Below are 23,712 nucleotides of genomic sequence, written 5' to 3' on the forward strand. Positions count from 1 at the left end.
AATTTAGAGTCATAATGCACAAGACTAGTTTCTGGATCCATTAATGGATCCAGCTCACCAACTCCAAGGAAGCGTGCAATCACCAGATGGTGCAGGGATACGGAGAAGAGCAGCCAATAGTCCACAAGAAGCACAAAGGGGAGAGTATTCCGCAACGGCATCCAGAAATATAAAAATCAAAGTTCATTTAGTCGATTAAAAAAAACATAAAACCAATTTGTATCAGGGGATACGCGTTTCAGACTATAAGGCTGCTTTCACACATCCGGCTTGAGCAGTGCGGCTCAATCCGGCTGTGCAAGCTATGCAACGGATGCGGTGAAAACACCACATCCTGTGCATAAGTTTTTCCCATGCGGCCCGTCTGTTTTTTGCCGCTTGCGGCATGCTACTGAGCATGCGCAGTGGCAAAAACCGCATGCGGTGGCCGGATGCGGTTTTTGACGCATCGCGCCGCATCCGGCCGCCATAGGCATGCATTGAAAAATGCGCCGCATCGGCCGAATGCGGCGCAATGCGGTTTTTTTTGCCGCACGAAAAAACGTGCCAGGCAACGTTCCATCCGGCCGCTGCATCAGCTAAATCTGCCGCATGCGGCAAAAACCGGATGGAACGCAAGCCCATGCGGCACAATGCGGCACTAATTAAAGTCTATGCAGAAAAAACGCAACCGGCAGCAAAAAAAAAACGGTTGCGATTTTCCTGCAAAGTGCCGGATTGTGCCGCATTGCAGAAACCGGAGGTGTGAAAGCAGCCTAAGTCCTTACTCAAGATAGTGTCTGCTGAAGGTATTAGGTGGGGGCGACACAGCACACTTCCTCCAGCACCATTTTCACAGGTGTTAGAAATTGAAAGGAAACCTGTCACCAAATTTGGGGCCTATAAGCTGCGGCCACCACCAGTGGGCTCTTATATACAGCATTCTAACATGCTGTATATAAGAGCCCAGGCCGCTGTGTAGAACGTAAAAATCACTTTATAATACTTACCAAAACGGTCGCTGCGGTGGAGTTGGGTCATATGGGTGTGACGCCCTGGACCAGCCAGGTAGTCACAGTTAGAGCCCCGCACAACACTTGTCCCCTAATAAGGTGTCACCAGCCAACCATTAAAACCTAGTCACCCCCCTAAGGGCTTGATGAGCACACCAGGGGGTGGAGCCAGGTGGTTGGCCACGCCCACCAAGGAGTTCAGAGAGCCTGAGGCGGGAAAAACGTTAGATTGGTTCAGGAGGTGTAGGAGAGTGGAAGCAGGCCTGTGCTCAGGTCTGCAGCTATCTGACAGGTGCCAGGGTTGGAGCCCGGGCACCTTTGGCTAGGAGGCATACGGAGGCCTCTGCCTGCAGGAGCCGGGAAGACAGCTCGGTGGAACCGTGGTGGACCGGGACAGGGTAGTGGCCCACCGGTACCGACCCGGGGAACCAACTCGGAAACCGGAGCACAGAGGGGGGTACTCAGACCCTGAAACGAGGTCCAGAAGCTACTGGACTGAGTTAATTAACTGATTATGGCCAGGACTATAGGTCCTTTCCCGCCCAAGTCCCGACTGAAGACAACAGCCCAACGAGGGGGATAGAAAGCCACCGCCACGGCAGAGAGATCCCACGGACCAGCGTCTGCGGGCAAAAGGGCTCCTCCGACAATCACAAGCCGGGGAGCAGACTCCTGTATTGCAAGTCCAGGTAGTCCATCAACACTCAAACAGGTGCAGGAGAAAGGCAGAGACCACCAACTGGGTGGGGGACCAGACTGCAGCCGGCTGCGGGCACCGACCACCATCATCTTGGTTTACCAGAAACTTGTGTTTGTTACTAATTATGAGTACATCAGTGCCCTCCAGCCGCCCATCTTCCTGCACCGCCTAACTACTCCCCCAACGGGTCCCAGGGCCACCATCCCTACCCACGGAGGGGTTAACATCTTGCTGCGCAACATCTCCCCTGGGTGCCCTGTAACTGCAGCGGTGGTGTCCACCTTCACCACAACCCGTGGGTGACGTCATGAACTTAACCACGGCTCCGGCCGTACACCTACGTCCCCCAAAAACGCCAGCCCCTTTCAGATCGGAGTGAACACAGGGCCCCCGGGTCCGGAGACGCTCGAGCCACCCATTTGCTGTGTGTCTGAGTCTAATGGACATTGTCTTAGGATGAATTATAAAAGAGGATACTCAGGTTAGTTGAATGCCTACTGTCCGTGTCCCTGTACACAAAATAAAAAAAAAATAATTTGGTACACTAAGCACCTTTTGCTAATATTATATGTACATTTACTTTTTAATGTTTTTCAATAAAGAAACAGTTTTAACTTTAATTGACTTTGTCACTTCGTTACCATCGACCAATACCTCAGTTGATGTTTGGGTTATACTCCCAAAATCTTGTAGAAAATTTTCCTAGGAAACTGAAAACTCTGCATAACCCAACTCCATGTTAATGTCTAATGTCTGAGGTCTGTGATCAGCGCAGGGAAACTCGGGTGTCGGTCTACAGGCTTAGGCAAGCTAGCAAAAGTTAATCTCTGCTGGGCTGCTTGTTAGACTTTGATCACATGGTTTTTTTTTGGGGGGGGGTCAGTTACATTTGCTTCCCTCCTACATATGCTGGCTGGACTATTCCATTAATGCCAGCTATAGCTTACCAATACTGGTCTGGTGAGTTGTTGTGATCCAGATTTACTGGTGGTTATTGTGCATTATAGCTGTGAGTGGCTGTGGTGTTAACGCTTGTTGTCTTTTTGTTGCTGCCTTCCTGCTCTTGCTTTTCTCCTTTGTCTTTTACTGTTTAATCCTGTGAGTTTACAGTGTGTCTGAGTTTTAGTTTTCCCCAGTCTGCTTTGATTTGTTTCCATTACAATCCTGCCCCTATGGGTAATAAGTACAGTTTTATCTTATGAAGGGAATCTGATCCTAAATATTTTTAGAACAGTGTAATATTATAATTCTATACAGTGTTTTGTAGAACAGGACCAATTCATGTGCAAAAGTATCCAAGTGCATTATGGAGTCCGTTTAGGTTCTGTATTCTTGGGCCCTATGCAGTTCAATAGTTCATCACAGTGCACATTTCACCTGCTTTGGAGGTAGATGTGGCCCCCCGACCTCTTGAGTCCTGCATCAATAATATGTCCGCCCCTGCCACCCACATTTCTAATCATTAGTCCTCCTGCCCTATAGTGTTTCTGCAAAAATGATTACCGTTTGCAGAGCACAACAATTCTTGGCTACACTATATGTAATGTGAATATTCCATGTGCCCCGAGTTTATTCCCATATGTGAGTATAGTGCCGCTGCCTATCCCAGTGTGCCCTGTGGAAAATACCCACTGCTCCATTCAGTACTGGTTCCAGTCTTCATTCACTAAGAACTGCACCGCCTGTCATACATCTCTGTTGCTACTTACAATACATGAGATGACTTTGTCATCTGCTGCTACCGTATGCTCTGCATAGGCAGAAACCGAGATAACCAAGTCCACTCTACTTTTGCGCTCTACATAGCTACTGCATAGTCAGCGATTTCGCTCTGAATGAAGTTAGTGCTTGTGGGCACCGGGCACACACGGCTAAAAGAGGGGGCGTGTGCCAGGCCCTTGTTGAAGATTCTCAGGAGCTGGTCTTGTCATCATCCTGGTTCATTCTCACTGAGGAGGGTACTGAAATTTTGTGCCATCTCAGAATTTAGTGCCCGGGACAACCCCACTGTGGCACCCCAAAGCTATGTTGCTGATTCTTCCATATGTAAAAACAAAAAAACAAGCTGATAGGTCCCCTTCAATATATTCTACTCATCCTGTCAGTCGTCAGTCTTTGTGTTTAAAGGGAATCCGTCTTTAAAGGGGATCTGTCACCAGGTTTTTGCTCCCCCATCTGAGAGAGGCATAATGTAGAGACAGAGACCCTGATTCCAGTGATGTGTCACTTACTGAGCTGTTTGCTGTCATTTCGATAATACCAATAGTTTTCTGCTGCAGATCTAGCAGTTATACAGAGCTCATGAATATGCTGGACTACCTGCAGCACGCCAAGTAGTTCTCTAACGATAATCTCCTGCTGATTAAACAGTGATTTTATCAAAACTACACTAAGCAGCCCAGTAAGTGACACATCACTGGAATCAGGATCTCTGCCCCTACATTATGTTGCTCTAAGATTAGATGTTAAAAACCTGATGACAGATTCCCTTCCGCCTTGTGAACACGTCCATATTTTCAGTCTGAGTGCTATCTATGAATATAAATGACAACACTTGGACCCAAGTTATTCAATGGGGCAGTGCAGATGAACAATTTCTTTTTCGCTGACAGAATACGTGCGTGATGACATTCACAGCATACTTAATTTTCCTATATAGTATCTGATATTTACGGACATTTTACCATTCTGTAAGATAGGAAACTGTGGATGTGTCAATGATTAATAGCTGCTACTGTAAAAAAAAGAAAAAAAAATAGGAATCAATTTACGAGATGAATTATGGCTCACTAATTAGGAAAATTATAGCACAACTAAAGGGATGGAAGGGTCTGCCTCTACCACTACTGGCAAGGTGCCACCTGATAAAAATGATGAGCTTTCCTAGACTGTTGTACCCATTCTAGACGATCCCGATATTGCTAAAACTGAGGGACGTAAATAGGCTCAACTCAGCGTATGCGGATTTTATATGGAGGGGAAGGAAACCTAGAATAAAGTTACGATCACTGATGAAGTCAACGGAGGAAGGAGGTCTCAGTTTCCCAGATGTTCGGGGTTATAACCTGGTGTGTATAATGAGACATGTGTTTGATTGGTTGAGAGGAACAAGCAGGCACTCAGACTATGGCATGGAAGCCAAGTATGCATCACCGTGGGATTTGGCGTCCATTTTACATTCCCCATTGTCCAGGGCGGATGGGCACATAAGGAACTCAATCTTATTCCGAGACACTATGCTAACATGGAAACTGGTAAGAAAGAAATTGGGACTGTCATGGAAAGTATCTAAGTACTTAAATCCCTGGGCATCTCCGAACTTTCCCATGGAACGGGAAAATAAGCTATTTACTAGATGGAAAGAGAAGGGCGTCGAGAGAATGAAGGATGTCATGAATGTGGAGGACAGGAGGTGGATGACAGGACGGGAAGTGCTTGACAAGTATGAACTTAATAGCTCACATATCATCCAATATGAACAACTGAAGCATGGAGTATTTGTAGATTTGGGGGAGCTTGGAAAGGAATTGAACAAGAGTTTGATTGATGAGCTTATGGAAAGTGATGTAGCAAGTGTAAATGTTTCCAAAATTTACCGAACATTTCGGGGAATGCTTATATCTGGGGAGGATAGCCGTACTCTAACAGCGTGGGGGAAACAATTGAAAGGGCAGGAAGTTGTAGGGGATATATTGAAGGGATGGGTACAGATGCGGAAACATGTTACCAATGAGAGATGGAGAGACACCCAATTTAGAATTTTACACAGGGCTATTATGGGCTTCAACATTCCGGGAAGAGATATGCGGTGTCCTAAATGTCAGAGAGAAAAAACAGATATGCTACATGGACTATGGGAGTGTAAGGAAATTCACAGGTTCTGGAATCAAGTTAGATTATTTGTCCAGGCAACATGGGGAATTTCTGGAAATCTAGAGCTAATGGTGTGGATTTTCCATTCCTTTGAGGGAGGAGTAAGAGGGGGATCGGACATGCCGGGAAAGAAGAAATATACAATAGTACATGACATAGCCATGATAGCCAAACGGTCCATCTTAAAGCATTGGATACAAAGGGAGGGACCATCCATAAAAGAGGTCATCGGGGAATTACATAATTTATTGAGGCTGGAGAAAGTGGAAGCGGAAAGGGACAAAGACAGGTTGACACCCAAGTTTTTTGGGAAATGGAGAAACTTCATTGAAAGTCAATTTACTCAGGGAGAAATAGATAATCTGATGACACCTTTTGTACAATCGGAATGGTACCTTCTGAATGATAGCCAGGACAAACTGGGTAAATTGAAAATCACGTAGGTGTGGGTTCCGGAGGGAAGGGGAGACGAGACGCTAAGGTAGCAACAAGACGTGCCAGAAAATTTGGAAGCATTCGGGGTTGGCTCAGGGGCTTAATGATTCTAATTGACTTGTATCGCGTCTGTTATTTCTTAGTACTTTTGCCTTGGTTTAATAGAGACCATATCAATCAGATAAACAGTTTAAAATATCAAGTTGGGGCATCGCACCCTATTATGTCACATATTGTCAGACAAATGTTTTTCCTTGTGTAACCATGAATATCTTGTTATGTTTATAAAAAATTGGAAAATCAATAAAAAGTTTTGGAAAAAAAAAAAAAAAGAAAAACAACAAAACAAAAAAAAATGGATTGCACAAGGATGAAAAGTGAGGAAAAAAAATCATCCCACTTTTCTGAATGAAAATCAGCCCGATTATTTATACTGTGGTGTGAATGTGACCATAGGCCGGGGGGACACAAGTGTATGAAGAATCGGTCCCGTTCTCATCCAGAGAAGTGAGGCGAATCTTTCTCACTCGTCATCCGTGCGCTGTCCGTGCACATCCATTTTCTTCCTGAGCAGATATTAAATCTTTTACAGGACCTTTTAGTTTCCTATCTTGCAGAAGTGTAATAAACCTATAAACATCACACACCATACATTACTCATGCATCTGATTTTCTTTCTCGCACTGTGCCAACAGAAATGGTAATGCTGAATACAGCTGAAAAAAGCCACGCAGATCCGCACCGCCTCATTGACTAACATTGGTCTGAGCACAATCCCTTAGTGACTATAGGAATCATAAAACAGTTCTCTAGTGCTGGAGAACTACAAACCCCAGCATTGCCTGGCACTCTTATACTGCAACTTAGGGAACTTTTGGGATAAAAGTGACAAAGAACAGCATCTACAAATAGTGAAAATGATGAGTGTGTAATGCACAAAAGGCAGAGGACAGCAGTGAGGATGAGGATGGAGCTCAGCTCTGTGCTGCTGTGTATGGAGACAGAGGAGGAAGCTGCACTGCATTCTGGGATGGCAGGAAGCTGCTTCAGAGGCTGGACACGTGACTGTGCAGGTAATGTCTGTGCTGCTGCCGGGTGCCTGCAAGAGGAGGTGAGGGGAGCGCGGAACACAGGCAGCACTGACTGCACGGGCCACAGCGTATAGGACAGTCTGCAGTGCACTGTGTGTATGTATGATGTATACAGTATGTATTGTGCATTAGGGCAGAGTCTGCTGTGTGTACTGTGTGTTACTGCAGCATAATATACTATATACTGCACAGTGTATGTATATATAGTATACTATATACTGCACAGTGTATGTATATATAGTATACTATATACTGCACAGTGTATGTATATATAGTATACTGCACAGTGTATCTATATATAGTATACTATATACTGCACAGTGTATGTATATATAGTATACTGTATACTGCACCGTGTATGTATATATAGTATACTATATACTGCACAGTGTATGTGTATATAGTATACTATATACTGCACAGTGTATGGATATATAGTATACTATATACTGCACAGTGTATGGATATATAGTATACTATATACTGCACAGTGTATGGATATATAGTATACTATATACTGCACAGTGTATGGATATATAGTATACTATATACTGCACAGTGTATGGATATATAGTATACTATATACTGCACAGTGTATGGATATATAGTATACTGTATACTGCACAGTGTATCTATATATAGTATACTATATACTGCACAGTGTATCTATATATAGTATACTATATACTGCACAGTGTATGTGTATATAGTATACTATATACTGCACAGTGTATGTATATATAGTATACTGCACAGTGTATGTGTATATATAGTATACTATATACTGCACAGTGTATGTATATATAGTATACTGTATACTGCACAGTGTATGTGTATATATAGTATACTATATACTGCACAGTGTATGTATATATAGTATACTGTATACTGCACCGTGTATGTATATATAGTATACTGTATACTGCACAGTGTATGTATATATAGTATACTGTATACTGCACAGTGTATGTATATATAGTATACTGTATACTGCACAGTGTATGTATATATAGTATACTATATACTGCACAGTGTATGTATATATAGTATACTATATACTGCACAGTGTATGTATATATAGTATACTGTATACTGCACAGTGTATCTATATATACCGTATACTATATACTGCACAGTGTATGTATATATAGTATACTATATACTGCACAGTGTATGTATATATAGTATACTGTATACTGCACCGTGTATGTATATATAGTATACTATATACTGCACAGTGTATGGATATATAGTATACTATATACTGCACAGTGTATGGATCTATAGTATACTATATACTGCACAGTGTATGGATCTATAGTATACTATATACTGCACAGTGTATGGATCTATAGTATACTATATACTGCACAGTGTATGGATCTATAGTATACTATATACTGCACAGTGTATGGATCTATAGTATACTATATACTGCACAGTGTATGGATCTATAGTATACTATATACTGCACAGTGTATGTATATATAGTATATACTGCAGTGTATGGATATATAGTATATAGTGATGAGCGAGTACTAAAAAGCTCGGGTGCTCGAAGCTCGGGCCGAGCCTCCCAAGATACTCGTGTACTCGGCCCGAGCAACGAGCCCAATGTTATCCTATGGGAGACCCGAGTATTTTTGTGAAATGACCCCCGGCAGCATGGAGAAACCCTAAAAATGTCACAAAAGTCTCAGAAGAGTGCTCAAATGACATGGCAACAGCATGGGGAAAACCCCTTGAAGCATTTATCACTGAAAAGTCACAGCTGTGAACAATGTTGTCCGCGTTTTACGCCATTTTTACGGACTCACCAGAAAACCTTCCAAAATGACCCCAAAATGATTTTTCATGGCGGAAATGTTAAGGGCACATACCCAATAGTGAGATAGAGCTGGTGTATGTTACTTTTTGAGATTAATACATGAAAGATTTTACGTGAAAACATTGTGTGGCACTCCGATGTCCCTGAGAAGAGACGTACATGAAGGCCTCTTGAGTCTAATGTGCCCATTTTGAGGAAGTGAGTCTTTGTAGTATTTTCCTTTGCCAGGGCAGTCCAAAATTGTGAGGTTCACCAATGCCCCTGCATACAGACGTGCATGAGGGCCTGTAAACCTGAAGTGCCCATTGTAAGGAAGTGGGTCTATTGTAGTATAGCCCTTTGGCAGGGCAGCCAAAAATTGGGAGGCTCCACGTTGTCCCTGGGTAGAGACGTGCATGAGGGCCTCAAAACATTAAGTGTCCATTGTCAGGAAGTGGGTGTATTATAGTATAGCCCTTAGGCAGGGCAGCCAAAAATTGGGAGGCTCCACGTTGTCCCTGGGTAGAGACGTGCATGAGGGCCTCAAAACATTAAGTGTCCATTGTCAGGAAGTGGGTGTATTATAGTATAGCCCTTAGGCAGGGCAGCCAAAAATTGGGAGGCTCCACGTTGTCCCTGGGTAGAGACGTGCATGAGGGCCTCAAAACATTAAGTGTCCATTGTCAGGAAGTGGGTGTATTATAGTATAGCCCTTAGGCAGGGCAGCCAAAAATTGGGAGGCTCCACGTTGTCCCTGGGTAGAGACGTGCATGAGGGCCTCAAAACATTAAGTGTCCATTGTCAGGAAGTGGGTGTATTATAGTATAGCCCTTAGGCAGGGCAGCCAAAAATTGGGAGGCTCCACGTTGTCCCTGGGTAGAGACGTGCATGAGGGCCTCAAAACATTAAGTGTCCATTGTCAGGAAGTGGGTGTATTATTGTATAGCCCTTAGGCAGGGCAGCCAAAAATTGGGAGGCTCCACGTTGTCCCTGGGTAGACACGTGCATGAGGGCCTCAAAACATTAAGTGTCCATTGTCAGGAAGTGGGTGTATTATAGTATAGCCCTTAGGCAGGGCAGCCAAAAATTGGGAGGCTCCACGTTGTCCCTGGGTAGAGACGTGCATGAGGGCCTCAAAACATTAAGTGTCCATTGTCAGGAAGTGGGTGTATTATAGTATAGCCCTTAGGCAGGGCAGCCAAAAATTGGGAGGCTCCACGTTGTCCCTGGGTAGAGACGTGCATGAGGGCCTCAAAACATTAAGTGTCCATTGTCAGGAAGTGGGTGTATTATAGTATAGCCCTTAGGCAGGGCAGCCAAAAATTGGGAGGCTCCACGTTGTCCCTGGGTAGAGACGTGCATGAGGGCCTCAAAACATTAAGTGTCCATTGTCAGGAAGTGGGTGTATTATAGTATAGCCCTTAGGCAGGGCAGCCAAAAATTGGGAGGCTCCACGTTGTCCCTGGGTAGAGACGTGCATGAGGGCCTCAAAACATTAAGTGTCCATTGTCAGGAAGTGGGTGTATTATAGTATAGCCCTTAGGCAGGGCAGCCAAAAATTGGGAGGCTCCACGTTGTCCCTGGGTAGAGACGTGCATGAGGGCCTCAAAACATTAAAGTGTCCATTGTCAGGAAGTGGGTGTATTATAGTATAGCCCTTAGGCAGGGCAGCCAAAAATTGGGAGGCTCCACGTTGTCCCTGGGTAGAGACGTGCATGAGGGCCTCAAAACATTAAGTGTCCATTGTCAGGAAGTGGGTGTATTATAGTATAGCCCTTAGGCAGGGCAGCCAAAAATTGGGAGGCTCCACGTTGTCCCTGGGTAGAGACGTGCATGAGGGCCTCAAAACATTGTTCCCATTGCAAAGGAGCGGGTCTCCTGTCATTGTAATGTCCATTCTGCAAAGAATGGGCGAAAAAATTTACCACTGGGGGTATACCTGAAACAAAGGCCTAAGTATTGCAATTTGTAACGGTCATCATCATGGTGGCGCATGAGGAGAAGGAGGAGCAGTCCAGCGATTATCCAAAGTCCAGAAGTGTGTACCCATGGGTGAGTGGAGGTACATGGCAAACTTTAAATTCCGCTCTCATTTGCTGGTGGTGTGGTGAAGTCTGGCCCAATCCAACCCTTGTTCATCTTGATCAGAGTCAGCCTGTCAGCATTTTCAGTTGACAGGCGGGTGCGTTTATCTGTAATGATTCCACCTGCGGCACTAAAAACACGCTCTGACAAAACGCTAGCGGCAGGGCAGGCCAGGACTTCCAAGGCGTAGAGAGCCAATTCATGCCACGTGTCCAGCTTGGATACCCAATAATTGTAAGGCACAGAGGAATGTCGGAGTACAGTTGTTCGATCTGCAAGGTACTCCTTCAGCATCTGGGCAAACTTAGGATTTCTTGTGGCACTACCCCGCACCTCAGGGGCTGTGGTACGTGAGGGGCTGAGAAAACTGTCCCACATCTTAAAGACTGTTCCCCTACCTCTGGCGGATTGGACTTGTGCCTCTCTCGGCTGTACGCCTCGGTTGTCCACTGATTCATGACCTATGCCGCTAGCGTTTTGTGAGGGGAATGCTTTGCCTACTTCCGTGACTATGGCCTTCCGGAACTGCTGCATTTTGGTTGACCTCTCCTCCACGGGAATAAGAGACAAAAAGTTCTCCTTGTAGCGTGGGTCTAACAGTGTTACCAACCAGTAATGATTGTCGGCCAAGATGTTCTTAACGCGAGGGTCACGAGACAGGCAGCTTACCATAAAGTCAGCCATGTGCGCCAGACTCTTAACAGCCAGGACTTCAGTAGCCTGACCAACAAGATGACTGAACATGCTGTCCTCCTCCTCCTCCTCCTCCTCATCTACCCTGTCCTCTGGCCAGCCACGCTGAACCGAGGATATGACTGGTGTGCATGTCATATCCTCAATTTGGCCGGAGAGTTGCTCCATGTCTTCATCCTCCTCCTCGTCATAGTCCTCCACTGCACGTTGTGATGAGACGAGGCTGGGCTGTGTGTTATCATCACCCACACCCACTACTGTTTCTTGCTGCAACTCATTGCGCTCCGCCTGCAATGCATCATGTTTGTTTTTCAGCAGAGACCGTTTTAGAAGGCAGAGTAGCGGTATGGTGACGCTAATAATGGCGTCATCACCACTCACCATCTTGGTGGAGTCCTCAAAGTTTTGGAGGATGGTACATAGGTCTGACATCCATCTCCACTCCTCAGGTGTTATGTGTGGAGTTTGACCCATTTCCCGACGGCTTAGGTGATGCAGGTACTCAACAACTGCCCTCTTCTGCTCACATATCCTGACCAACATGTGCAGAGTTGAATTCCAACGCGTGGGGACATCACACACCAGTCTGTGAGCCGGAAGATGCAAACTGCGCTGAAAGCCGGCAAGGCCGGCTGAAGCAGTAGGTGACTTTCGAAAATGTGCAGACAGGCGGCGAACTTTTACCAGCAGATCAGACAGCTCTGGGTATGACTTTAGAAACCGCTGAACCACGAGGTTGAGAACATGGGCCACGCATGGAACATGTGTCAGCTGGCCTCGCCTCAAAGCCGCCACCAGGTTCCGGCCATTGTCACACACGACCTTTCCTGGCTTTAGGTTCAGAGGTGTGAGCCAGTGATCTGCCTGCTGTTTCAGAGCTGTCCACAGCTCTTCTGCATTGTGGGGTTTGTCACCTATGCAGATTAGCTTCAGCACAGCCTGTTGCCGCTTCGCCGAGGCAGTGCTGCAGTGCTTCCAGCTTGTGACTGGTGTGGAGGGTACAGTGGATGAGGATGCGCAGGAGGAGGAGGAGGCTGAAGAGCATGACATTCCGGAGCTGTAGAGTGTGGGTGAAACCCTGACTGAGGTAGGGCCTGCAAACCTTGGTGTGGGAAGGACGTGTTCCGTCCCTCGCTCAGACTGGGTCCCAGCTTCCACAATATTAACCCAGTGTGCCGTCAACGAGATGTAGCGGCCTTGCCCACAAGCACTTGTCCACGTGTCTGTGGTTAGGTGGACCTTGGGTGAAACAGCGTTGTTCAGGGCACGTGTGATGTTTTGTGACACGTGGTTATGCAACGCGGGGACGGCACACCGGGAGAAATAGTGGCGGCTGGGGACCGAGTAACGTGGGACAGCTGCCACCATTAGGTCACGGAATGCTTCTGTCTCCACCAGCCTAAAAGGCAACATTTCCAGCGCAAGCAGTCGCGAAATGTTAGCATTTAGAACTGTGGCATGTGGGGTGTTGGCAGTGTATTTGCGCCTGCGTTCAAAGGTTTGCTGAATGGATAACTGAACGCTGCGCTGGGACAAGGACGTGCTTGATGATGGTGTTCTTTCTGCGTAGGCAACTGCAGGTGCAGGAGTGGAGGAGGTTTGTTCGCAGGCAGCATGGACAGGGGATTGGCTCGCATGCACAACCAGCGAAGACGTAGCAGTGACATCAGCAAGCACTGCTCCTCGACTCTGTTGTACTTCCCACAAAGTCGGGTGCTTGGCTGACATGTGCCTGATCATGCTGGTGGTGGTCAGGCTGCTAGTTTTGGTACCCCTGCTGATGCTGGCACGGCAGGTGTTGCAAATGGCCTTTTTTGAATCATCTGGATCCAACTTAAAAAACTGCCAGACTCGGGAAGACCTAACATTTGTACAGGCACCTTGTGTCGTCGTGTTGTTCCGGGGAACGGTTGCCTGACTTCTGCCTGGGGCCACCACCCTGCTTCTTACTGCCTGTTGTGATGCTATGCCTCCGTCCCCCTGTGCACTGCTGTCCTCGCTCTGCATATCCTCCTGCCAGGTTGGGTCAGTTACTGGATCATCCACCACGTCGTCTTCCTCTTCCGCACCCTGCTCCTCCTCCTGACTTCCTGACAATTGTGTCTCATCATCGTCCACCACTTGTTGAGACACGTTGCCAACTTCGTGAGAACGTGGCTGCTCAAATATTTGGCCATCTGTACAGACGATCTCCTCATGACCCACTTCAATATGAGCTGGCGAGAGGCCAGAATGTGTGAATGGAAACGTGAACAGCTCTTCCGAGTGTCCAAGTGTGGGATCATTAATGTCCGAGGAGGACGTGTACTCAGCCTGGTGGTAGGAAGGAGGATCAGCTTCAGAAATGTGCGGTGCAGTATCACGGCTACTGACACTTGACCGTGTGGAAGACAGAGTGTTTGTGGTGGTGCCAATCTGACTGGAAGCATTATCCGCTATCCAACTAACAACCTGTTGACACTGGTCTTGGTTCAAGAGCGGTGTACTGCTGCGGTCCCCAAAAATTTGGGACAGGACGTGCGAGCGACTAGATGTGGCCCTTTGTTGTGGCGAAATTAGAGCTTGCCCACGACCTCGGCCTCTGCCTGCACCACCATCACGTCCACTTCCTTGTTCCTTGCCAATGCCCTTGCGCATTTTGCAATGCTGTGCACTGCTGACGTGTATATTCACTACTTGTGCGTTATATCAAAGTTTGTGGAAATTGCACACAAGTGCACCTGTACGCTGCCACCAACAGGCACACACGTGCGGTTTTAAAAACCAAGCACGGACGCAATAAGAACCTAACAGGTTTTTTTGGGGAGCGACAATTACAGACAAGTCAGACACTATCTGGACTGTTTTACACTGTGTACACCAGCCCCAGATATGATGAAGGCTGGTATACGGTCACCACTAGGAATGGCTATATATACCCTGCCTGCCTGCCTGCCTGTATACTGGTACAATAGTCCTGACAAGGACTCTTCTGGTCACTAGCCTGTATTCAGACCTGGCTATACCCTGCCTGTATATAGCAAAAATAGTCCTGAGAAGGACTCTGCTACTGTACTCCGACCTGGCTATACCCTGCCTGCCTGTATACAACTAGAATAGTCCTGAGAAGGACTTTTGGTCACACTGTTTGCAGCCCTGCAACTGAAAAAGCTATAAAGGGCCGCAAAGCTTTCCCTGAATCAGCGACACTCTCCCTGCACTGACTCTCTGGATAGCTGTGAGCAGAGCACAGCGCGCCGGCCGGTATAAAGGCTCGGTCACGCTGTGCAGGCCGGCCAATCACTGCAATTCCACAACTAACAGGGCTGTGGCATTGCAGTGGTCTGCCAGCCAATCCCTGCATGAGGGCTGGCTCTCAAAAGAGCGCCAACATGCAGAAATGAAGACCACGAGTACAGCACGAGTATCGCGAGATTACTCGGTCCCCGCCGAGCAGCCCGAGTACAGCGATACTCGTGCGAGTACCGAGTAGTTACAAGCATGCTCGCTCATCACTAATAGTATACTATATACTGCAGTGTATGGATATATAGTATACTATATACTGCACAGTGTATGTATGTATAGTATACTATATACTGCACAGTGTATGTATATATAGTATACTGTATACTGCACAGTGTATGTATATATTATGTATCACATCATAGTGTGTATTGTGTGTTACTACAGTATAGCTTATACTGCACAGTGTATGTATATATTATGTATCACATCATAGTCTGTATCCACAGGATCCGGTCATATGTGGTTTGCGGTTTCTTGCCTACAGCAAAAAAACGCTGATGCGAAAGTAGCCTTATATTGTATGATGTAGGTCATATTTAGATTGCATCACTGCAAATATGTCCGCCCCTGTGTGATATATATATATATATATATATATATATATATATATATATATATATATATATATATATATATATATATATATAAAAACAGATAGATAGATAGAGATACCGTATATATTTATAGCAGTTTTTCTCTTTTTTGTTTACAATGTGTAGAGAATATATATATATATATATATATATATATATATATATATATATATATATATATATATTCTCTACACATTGTAAACAAAAAAGAGAAAAACTGCTATAAATATATACGGTATCTCTATCTATCTATCTATCTATCTATCTATCTATCTGTTTTTCACTTTTTTTGTTATTTTTACAATCACAATGGACCACTAAAAGCATTTTATGCTGCACTACCCTTTCTATAGCCATTATTTTTGTATACTGGACACTTTTTTTTCCTTCTTTTTTTTTTCCTCACAAGGGAAATATCACTTTTGACTGGCAGTATCTGTTTTTTGGATGTCAAGCTTTTTTTTTTTTTTTTTTTTTTTTTTTTACCACATTTTATTTTTATTTATTTTATACACTGTGTACCTCTGAACATCTTAAAAGACCATTGGTGGGGGAAGGTGCACTTGAACACATTAGCAAATTCTTCTTTTTATTTTTAATTTTATGGGGGGATGATGATTTCCCTTGTAGCTAGGGCTGGTATTTCAGCCTACAGACTGCATATTGGAGCTGTCTGGATTTTTTTTTTTTTTAACTACCCAGCCTTTTACTGTGTGTTCACTGGGTCCAGAGGAGGAGGCAGGGTAAGTTCTTCTTATTCTGTATATATACATTGCTAGTTTAGCGCTGTGTATACTAAGATGGAGCAGGTAAATATGGTAATGAGCCATGCTTATCTTCTTTCTGGGGCATACTTGTAGTATTGGGGACTGGAAGTTAGTGGGTGTGAAGCCCACGCATTTCCTACCACACCCTATATTGTGGACCTGGCTTGCTTATCATTGATTGTCATATTATCACTTGCGTGTCGCCATTGCCTGTTGTAGTATACCGCTATCTGTTTGTCGCGCTCGGTTGGTGGACGTACTTTCCTTGTAGTGTCCGGAGTGAGTGGGCGTGGTAGCCGGCTTAGTGAGTAGACGAGACCAGCATGCTCACTCGCAGGGGAATGGAGGGGGAATGGAATCGGTCAGTGGGGAACATGGTGGCATCTGGGCTTAGTCAGCGGAAAACAATCGGCCGAAGGGCATTCACTAACCATGTTGAATGCCGAGCTGTGTCCACCAAAGCAGGTGTCACACCCACCACTAAGCCCATCACGTCCACTAATATCCAGGCCCCGATACTACAAGTATGCCTCATCTGGTAAGTCTAGCTGTGTGTGACCACACATTTCCCTTCCCCACAGCTTCATGGTCTTGTGAAGGCTGAACAAGGATTTTAGTGGACATGTACAGTCTATGGGCAGTACAGAACTAGGAAAACAAAAATGGAAGAAAAATAACCCATTTGTTTGGTCAACAGAGGGTCTAATACGTATGATGGAGAAAGAAGTGGTAGCTAAGATGGCGGCGTCTGCGGATGGGCAGATTAAATACGGGCAGTCAGTAAAAGGGCTGCTCACCGAGAAGGTCAGTACGTGCGGGGCTGACGTCATAGCTCTCACCAAGCAAGTGCTGAAAGGATCACGGAGCTCTGAGGTGAGGAACAAGATATAATAACCAACGTGGTCAGGGAATGATGACAATCATTTGTTTTATGATTTATTGTTTCAAGACTGTTGCAATATTAGTAAATCTGACCTCAATGTTCCCTGTTAAAAAAATAAAAATGGACACTGGTGAGATTTTGGCCAATGGTCACTTGTAATTTTTTTTTTTTTTTTCTTTTCTTTAAGGTTGTAGTTATCCCTCAGTTTTATTGAAACTCTCAGCCAAATGTAAAGTTATAGAAATGCACTGAGCCACACAATGAGTGCAACTTGTGGCAGCAATATGTCCTCCAGCCCAGCTGGACTAATTATGCCTCAACAAGATCACTCGTCTTGCCGCCAAGTGGCTAAAGTTGCAAAGTTTACTCTTTCCTGCTACTCGTTACCATGTTAAAAACAAGATAAAAAGCACTAAATGTGCACTACTGCACTAAAGATGCCAAACTGTACTTATTAAAATTTGAGATTTTTGGCAAAACAAAATTGCAATTTCTTGAGCTACCCCGCCACGTCACGGCAAATCTCATTGGGGTAGTCCTACTTTAAAATATTTTTATATAAAATGTGCCATATGACCTCACATATGAAAAAGTAGAACTGTTCTTAGCAGCACTTACTTGGTGTTTTTCAATCCCGTACCCATGACTGAATCATGGCTGTGGTGTGGGCGGGACAGGCCCAAGCAAATGCTGCTTGAAGTAAATAGCCTGTGGACAGGGCCTGATGGCTGAATGTGAACAGTCACCAACCGCCAACATCAAGACAGGTGGAATACAACCCAAATTGGGGTGCATAGCAAGGTGGGGGCCAGCCACCAACCAATTCAATGAAGAAAACAAAATGGCCAGCACTAAATGGGGCTATTTACTTCAAGCAGCATTTGCTTGGGCCTGTCCTGCTCACATCCATCATTCAGTCATGGGTACGGGATTGAAAAGCACCAGGTAAGTGCTGCTAAGAACAGTTCTACTTTTTCATATGTGAGGCCATATGGCTCATTTTATATAAAAATATTTTAGAGTAGGACTGCCCCAAAGAGATTTGCCGTGACGTGGCGGGGTAGCTCAAGAAATTGCTATTTTTTTTTTGCCAAAAATCTCAAATTTTAATAATAAGTAGAGTTTGGCATTTTTAGTGTAGTAGTGCACATTTAGTGCTGTCATTCTTCTTTTTTTTTTCTTTTTTTGTTTTACTATGTTGTAGGTTCTTAGCTGGCTGGTTGTATTTTTTTTTTTTTTATTTATGGAGCTAGGAAAACCCATTAAACACAATGTATGTCAGTGGCCAGATTGTTTTCAATGTATGTATACCTTCCATGGAGCCCCTGGGAAGAGTTAGTTGTGAGTAGGATGGGGTCACCAGCGCCTCCATTTACGAGTGGTAAGAAGTGTGACGTTGACATTTCATACAAGTGACTTCTTTTTTTTTTTTTTTTTAGTTCCTTAGTCATGCGGCAAGAAACATGGTAATGCAAGAAGATGCCATTTTGCATTCGGAAGATGTAAGCATACAGTAATAAACGTGCAAAAGTTATCAAATCCTTCCTATATTTTCAAATATTCCTGAAATAGATATACATTTTCATGTTGATCTTTCCAAAGCATGTTCATATAAGTAAGACCTCGAGATCGTCTCGACATTTCCCAGTAGGGGCAGAAGTTGCTTTTTTTTTTTTTGTTAACTTATATTAAAGATATTTTACTTATCAATTAAAGGGAACTTTTCAGGTCCCTTATATCATCCAAGACAGCAGCATTCAGATTCACACGTCAAAATTCCCTTCCTAACCAGTCCTGTATAACATCATTCTCCAAAATCAGTGTGTAAAAAAAAAAAAAATAAAAATAAATAAAACCTTTTTACCTACGTTCTTCGGATTCAAACTAGGTCCTTGACTAGTCGATGGAGCGTTGTTATCCCAGACTAGTTGGCCCTCTTTCCATGTTATCATGCGCATGCATGTGGCTCACTTCGGCAGCGTCAGTGTTCCTCTCAAGCCGGATGTATGCTTCTCGGCTGCGTATGATTGTAAAAAAAGCTTCTGCACGTTGATCACAAAAAGCATTTAATACCCTTTGTTTTTTGTATGCAAATTAGGGCCTTGACTAGATTTGCAGGGGCGTTGTTGCCCCTGACTATTCGGCCCTCTTTCGATGTTATCACACCCCTGATAATATGATTTCCAGGTGTCATCACAGATCCTGAAAATCTTGCGCATGTGCGCGGTTCATTTCAGCAGCGTCAGTGTTCCTCACAAGCCAGGATGCATACTCCCAGCTTGTGAGGCACACTAACGCTGCTGAAATGAGCGGCGCATGCGCAAGATTTAAAGGATCTGCGATGACACCTGGAAATCATGTATCAGGGGTGTGATAACATCGAAAGAGGGCTGACTAGTCGGGGGAAACAATGCCCCTGCGAATCTGGTCAAGGCCCTAATTTGCATACAAAAATTAAAGGTATTGCTTTTTTTTTGATCAACATGCAGAAGCTTTTTTTCCAATCATGACGCTGCCGAAATGAGCAGAGCACATGCGCATGATTTTAGTGGTGATGTTCTACAAGGCTGGTTAGGAAGGGAATTTTGACGTGCATATGTGAATGCTGCTGGCGTGGTTGGCATAATGGACCTTTCAGGTTCCCTTTTTAAAATGTTGTTTTATTTGTTTTTTTTTTTTTTTACTTTTATTACTCCCAAGGCTGAAAGTCATATATAATAACAAACTGGGCTTTTATGCAGTGTTCCTGGGTCCAGTGGTGCTTCAGTCTTCGATGGCTGACTGACTGACTGACTGACTGTCTACAGCGATTGTAACTGCTGCAGCCAATGATTTAGATCAGCGGTTCGGCTGATGTAACCAAGCAGCTGAGCCTTCTGGATTCAGTACTGTAGATCTGACTTCATTGCTGCGATTGATCAACAAAGACTGCGCCAGCGAGCAAGTAGCGCTGAAGCCAGGGAGGAGGAATAAAAGCTTGGTTTGTTTTTCTATATTTTCCTGAGTCTATCGAGTAATACACCTTAAGAGGACAACCCCTTTTAATTGATCACACATATATAAAACTGCCAGGACAACTGAAGTGAAATGTGAGAATGCTAAGAATAGAAATATTTTTAGAAGGGGGATCTAGTAAAGAGATCCTTGATGGTATAGATCCATGTGAGAAGGCTGTTGCATCACCAACATTTTCCATAATGAATACAAAGTTCTGTGTAGTGCCAAAGGGGTTTAAATTAGGGCTCCAGGAACCTCTGGGATATTAGTGGAACAGAATCACAGACTTCACCTGTGTAATCTTCCCATATACAGTATGTGTATCAAGAGGACAGACACCATCTCAATATTGGCCCTTGGTACTTACCATATTTTCTGGCGCATAAGACGACCTCCAACTTTTCCAGTTAAAATATAGTTTGGGATATATCTGATATACTCAAGTATAAGCCGACCCGAGTAATGTCCCCATTGTTTAGTGATGTCCCCTGTAGTATTGAGCCCATTGTTTAGTAATGTGCCCATCCTTGTCTCCCCCTTGTAGTAATGAGCCCATTGTTTTGTAATGTCCTCCTACTGGTCCCCTTCTTGTCCCCTATTATGCAGTTGATTACACACAATAAAAGATATTCTCACCTCTCCTCCGTTCCCGCGGTCCCTCCAGCTGTTTCTTGCAGACCATAGGCACACAGACCCCTCCGTTTTAGCGCCCGGTGCCACCGCTGCAGGATGTTGTCATGGCTTTACTGCAGTTGTATCCTTTACGGCGCCAAAAAGCATTCAACTCCTGTAAAGCGCTGACAGCAGCGGCGGCCCTGTGTATTGGACGCGATCATGGAGGGGTGCTTCTTGTGGACCGCAGGCACATAGACCCCTCCATGATTGTGTCCAGTGTACGGGGCTGCCGCTGCTGTCAGCGCTTTACATTACGGTGCCACAAAGCATTCTAGTGAAGCATTCAACTGCAGTAAAGCAATGACGACATCCTGCGGCAGCCGCTCCATACACCGGACACTATCACGGAGGGGTCTGTGTACCTGCGTACTGCAAGAAGCAGCTGGAGGCACCGTGGGAACGGAGGACTTGTGAGAATATCTTTATTGTGTGTAAACAACTGCAGTAAAGCCATGACGGCACCGTGCACCGCGGTATAAGACAACCCCCGACTTTTGAGAAGATTTTCAGGGGTTAAAGAGTCTTTTTATATGCCGGAAAATACGGTAATTATCTTGGAAAAACATGGATACAGCTCTGTCTTTCAAAAAATCTGTGGAGGTGAAGTGTGGTGGACCATCACCAATCTGATATTGATTAGGATAGGTCATTAATATTAAAGTACTAGAACAACACTTAATCCTCTGAGTGCCCATTAAGTAAAATGCACCTGTCTCGTGAAATCTACCATACAGATCTGTAGCGGCCACCCGTTATTTATGCCGGCATCATGATTACTTCTAACTTGTGCATTGTGTGATCTTTACAGAGCCTGAGAAAAATGTCCATTATAACAACTCATCTCCAGTATCAGTAAGTGCGATTATCACAACCTGTATCCTCTATAGTAGCATCCGCTCGGGACCTGCGTTAATACCGTTTATATCCTCTATCTTTCAGACAAGAAGCCATCCAGAAGAAGTGAGTGTCCTGATTATACTTCACATACTTCACATCGTTAAGTCATGTGTTTTTTACAGTTTCATATTTCCCAAGCAGTCTGATTATTTACTAGCTGTTGCTTATATAGCACTAACATATTCTGTAGTATGGTAGCAAGGCTTCCAGCATTCACTTCAGTCTCAGAAATGAATTACACTTCCATATGTTGCGTAATAACCTATCATTATGTTTTTGGACTAGGGAGGAATTGCACACAAATATTCAGCCAATTGAGAATCGGGCAAAATTGACGTTATTTTGTGTATGGCCAGCTTTAGAAATTATGTTTTAATCTTTCTTTATTAAAGTAAACAAGAGAATTTACAGGAAAAAATAAAGAAGATTCAAATACGTGATTACTTCATGTCAGCTTACAGAGAAGAGTATAAGCCACATCCTAACTAACACCCCTTCTCTTACTAACCATCATAAGGCACGCATATGACATGTAACCACCTTTTATAATACAGACAATCTCCTTCCAAAGGAGAACTACACCTCAAACAAAGTGAGGCTACTGCCGAAAACAAAAAAGAAAAGGAAAAAATTTGAAGATTTAACGAGAACCAGAGAGAAGGGAAAGTAGCAAGGGGGAAAGATAAGGAAAAGGGGGAGAGAAGAGCAACAGAAAGAGAGGGAAGGAAGGCATGGTAGAGGTTACTTCCCCAGTACTCGGGCCGCTACATTGGACTAACGTAACACGCATCATGCGTTACCAATAAGATTCTGAAATGGTAGGGAATCAAGAGCCAAGGTCCAGGGGGTCTAGATCCTAAGGAATTTATCCACTGAGTCATTGGTCTCTGCTGTGAGAGACTCCATCCTGTGGATGATGGCCATCTCCGCAAACCACTCCCTCACAGATGGCACCCCAGTCGATCTCCAGTATCTCGGGATCACCATGCGTGCCACTGTAAGATAGAATCTCAGGAGGCCCATTTTCTGTGATTTAAGTGATCCCGGGAGGATTGAAAGCAATGCCATCTGAGGGGAACCCACCAACTGCTCTCCGCTAATTATAAAGTATGCCTTGAACACGGACTTCCAGAAAGGCTTTATCAATGGGCAGTCCCACCAGATATGCAGCATTTGTCCCCTTCTCCCTTCCTTACCTCCAGCAACTATCTGAAACCCCAGGAAATATTGTGTGTAGAGTATCTGGGCACCTGTACCAGCGGGTCAGAATCTTACTTTTTTTTCCTGTGCGCCGCAGGCAATGGAAAATTTATGGGTGAGGATAAAGGACTTTTTCCAGTCCTCCTCTGGAGTGGGAGTCCCCAAATCTCTATTCCACTTCTCGATATATTTAAGGTCCCCCATATCCGCCTCTGTAGTCAGGAAGGAGTAAACCAGTGACAAAAGATACCCGGGAGAATCCTCCAGCAAAAATAATTGTTCAAATTTTGTGGGCGGGACCGCAAAAAGCCCAAGTCTGTTATCAGCCATCAAAAACGACCTAAGTTGAAGGTATTCCAGCCAAGCCATTGGATGCCGGCCCTCTGGGAGCAAAAGGGCCGAAAATGGGGGCACCTCGAAACCGTGCAAAGTCTGGGCTATCCGTGTGTCCTCGCTCCTCCTCCAACATAAGAAACGCTCAACTCCCACCCCTGGGGGAAACTCCAGGTTAGAGAAAAGCGGTGACAGTGGACCAGGACCCCTTGAGAGAGATCCCCGCCTGCACTCAACGTCCCAGACCCTTAGCGATGCCTTGAGAAACTCCGCCTCTCCATCTATCCGTCCCCTCCGCAGCGGTGTGATCCATGGGAGGAACCGCAGGGGCGTTTCAGAGCAAACCTGCTCCAGACTCACCCATTGTTTAGTGCTCCTATTAAATTGCCAATCCAGAAGTCTC

General features: G+C 44.8%; 1 protein-coding gene across 1 annotated transcript in view; it reads left to right on the forward strand.

Moving 5' to 3' along the window:
* The first annotated feature begins 7,011 nt into the window (after positions 1-7,011).
* Positions 7,012-23,712, forward strand: part of AS3MT (arsenite methyltransferase) — an 88,142-nt gene continuing 71,441 nt past the window's right edge. The window contains exons 1-5 of the mRNA XM_075348607.1: positions 7,012-7,073; positions 17,022-17,197; positions 18,647-18,709; positions 21,688-21,731; positions 21,819-21,839. Of these exons, the coding sequence (XP_075204722.1) occupies positions 7,031-7,073; positions 17,022-17,197; positions 18,647-18,709; positions 21,688-21,731; positions 21,819-21,839 (347 nt within the window). The 5' untranslated portion in view covers positions 7,012-7,030. The remainder of the gene's footprint in view (positions 7,074-17,021; positions 17,198-18,646; positions 18,710-21,687; positions 21,732-21,818; positions 21,840-23,712) is intronic.

Source organism: Anomaloglossus baeobatrachus, chromosome 5, assembly GCF_048569485.1.
Source record: "Anomaloglossus baeobatrachus isolate aAnoBae1 chromosome 5, aAnoBae1.hap1, whole genome shotgun sequence".
NCBI lineage: Eukaryota > Metazoa > Chordata > Amphibia > Anura > Aromobatidae > Anomaloglossus > Anomaloglossus baeobatrachus.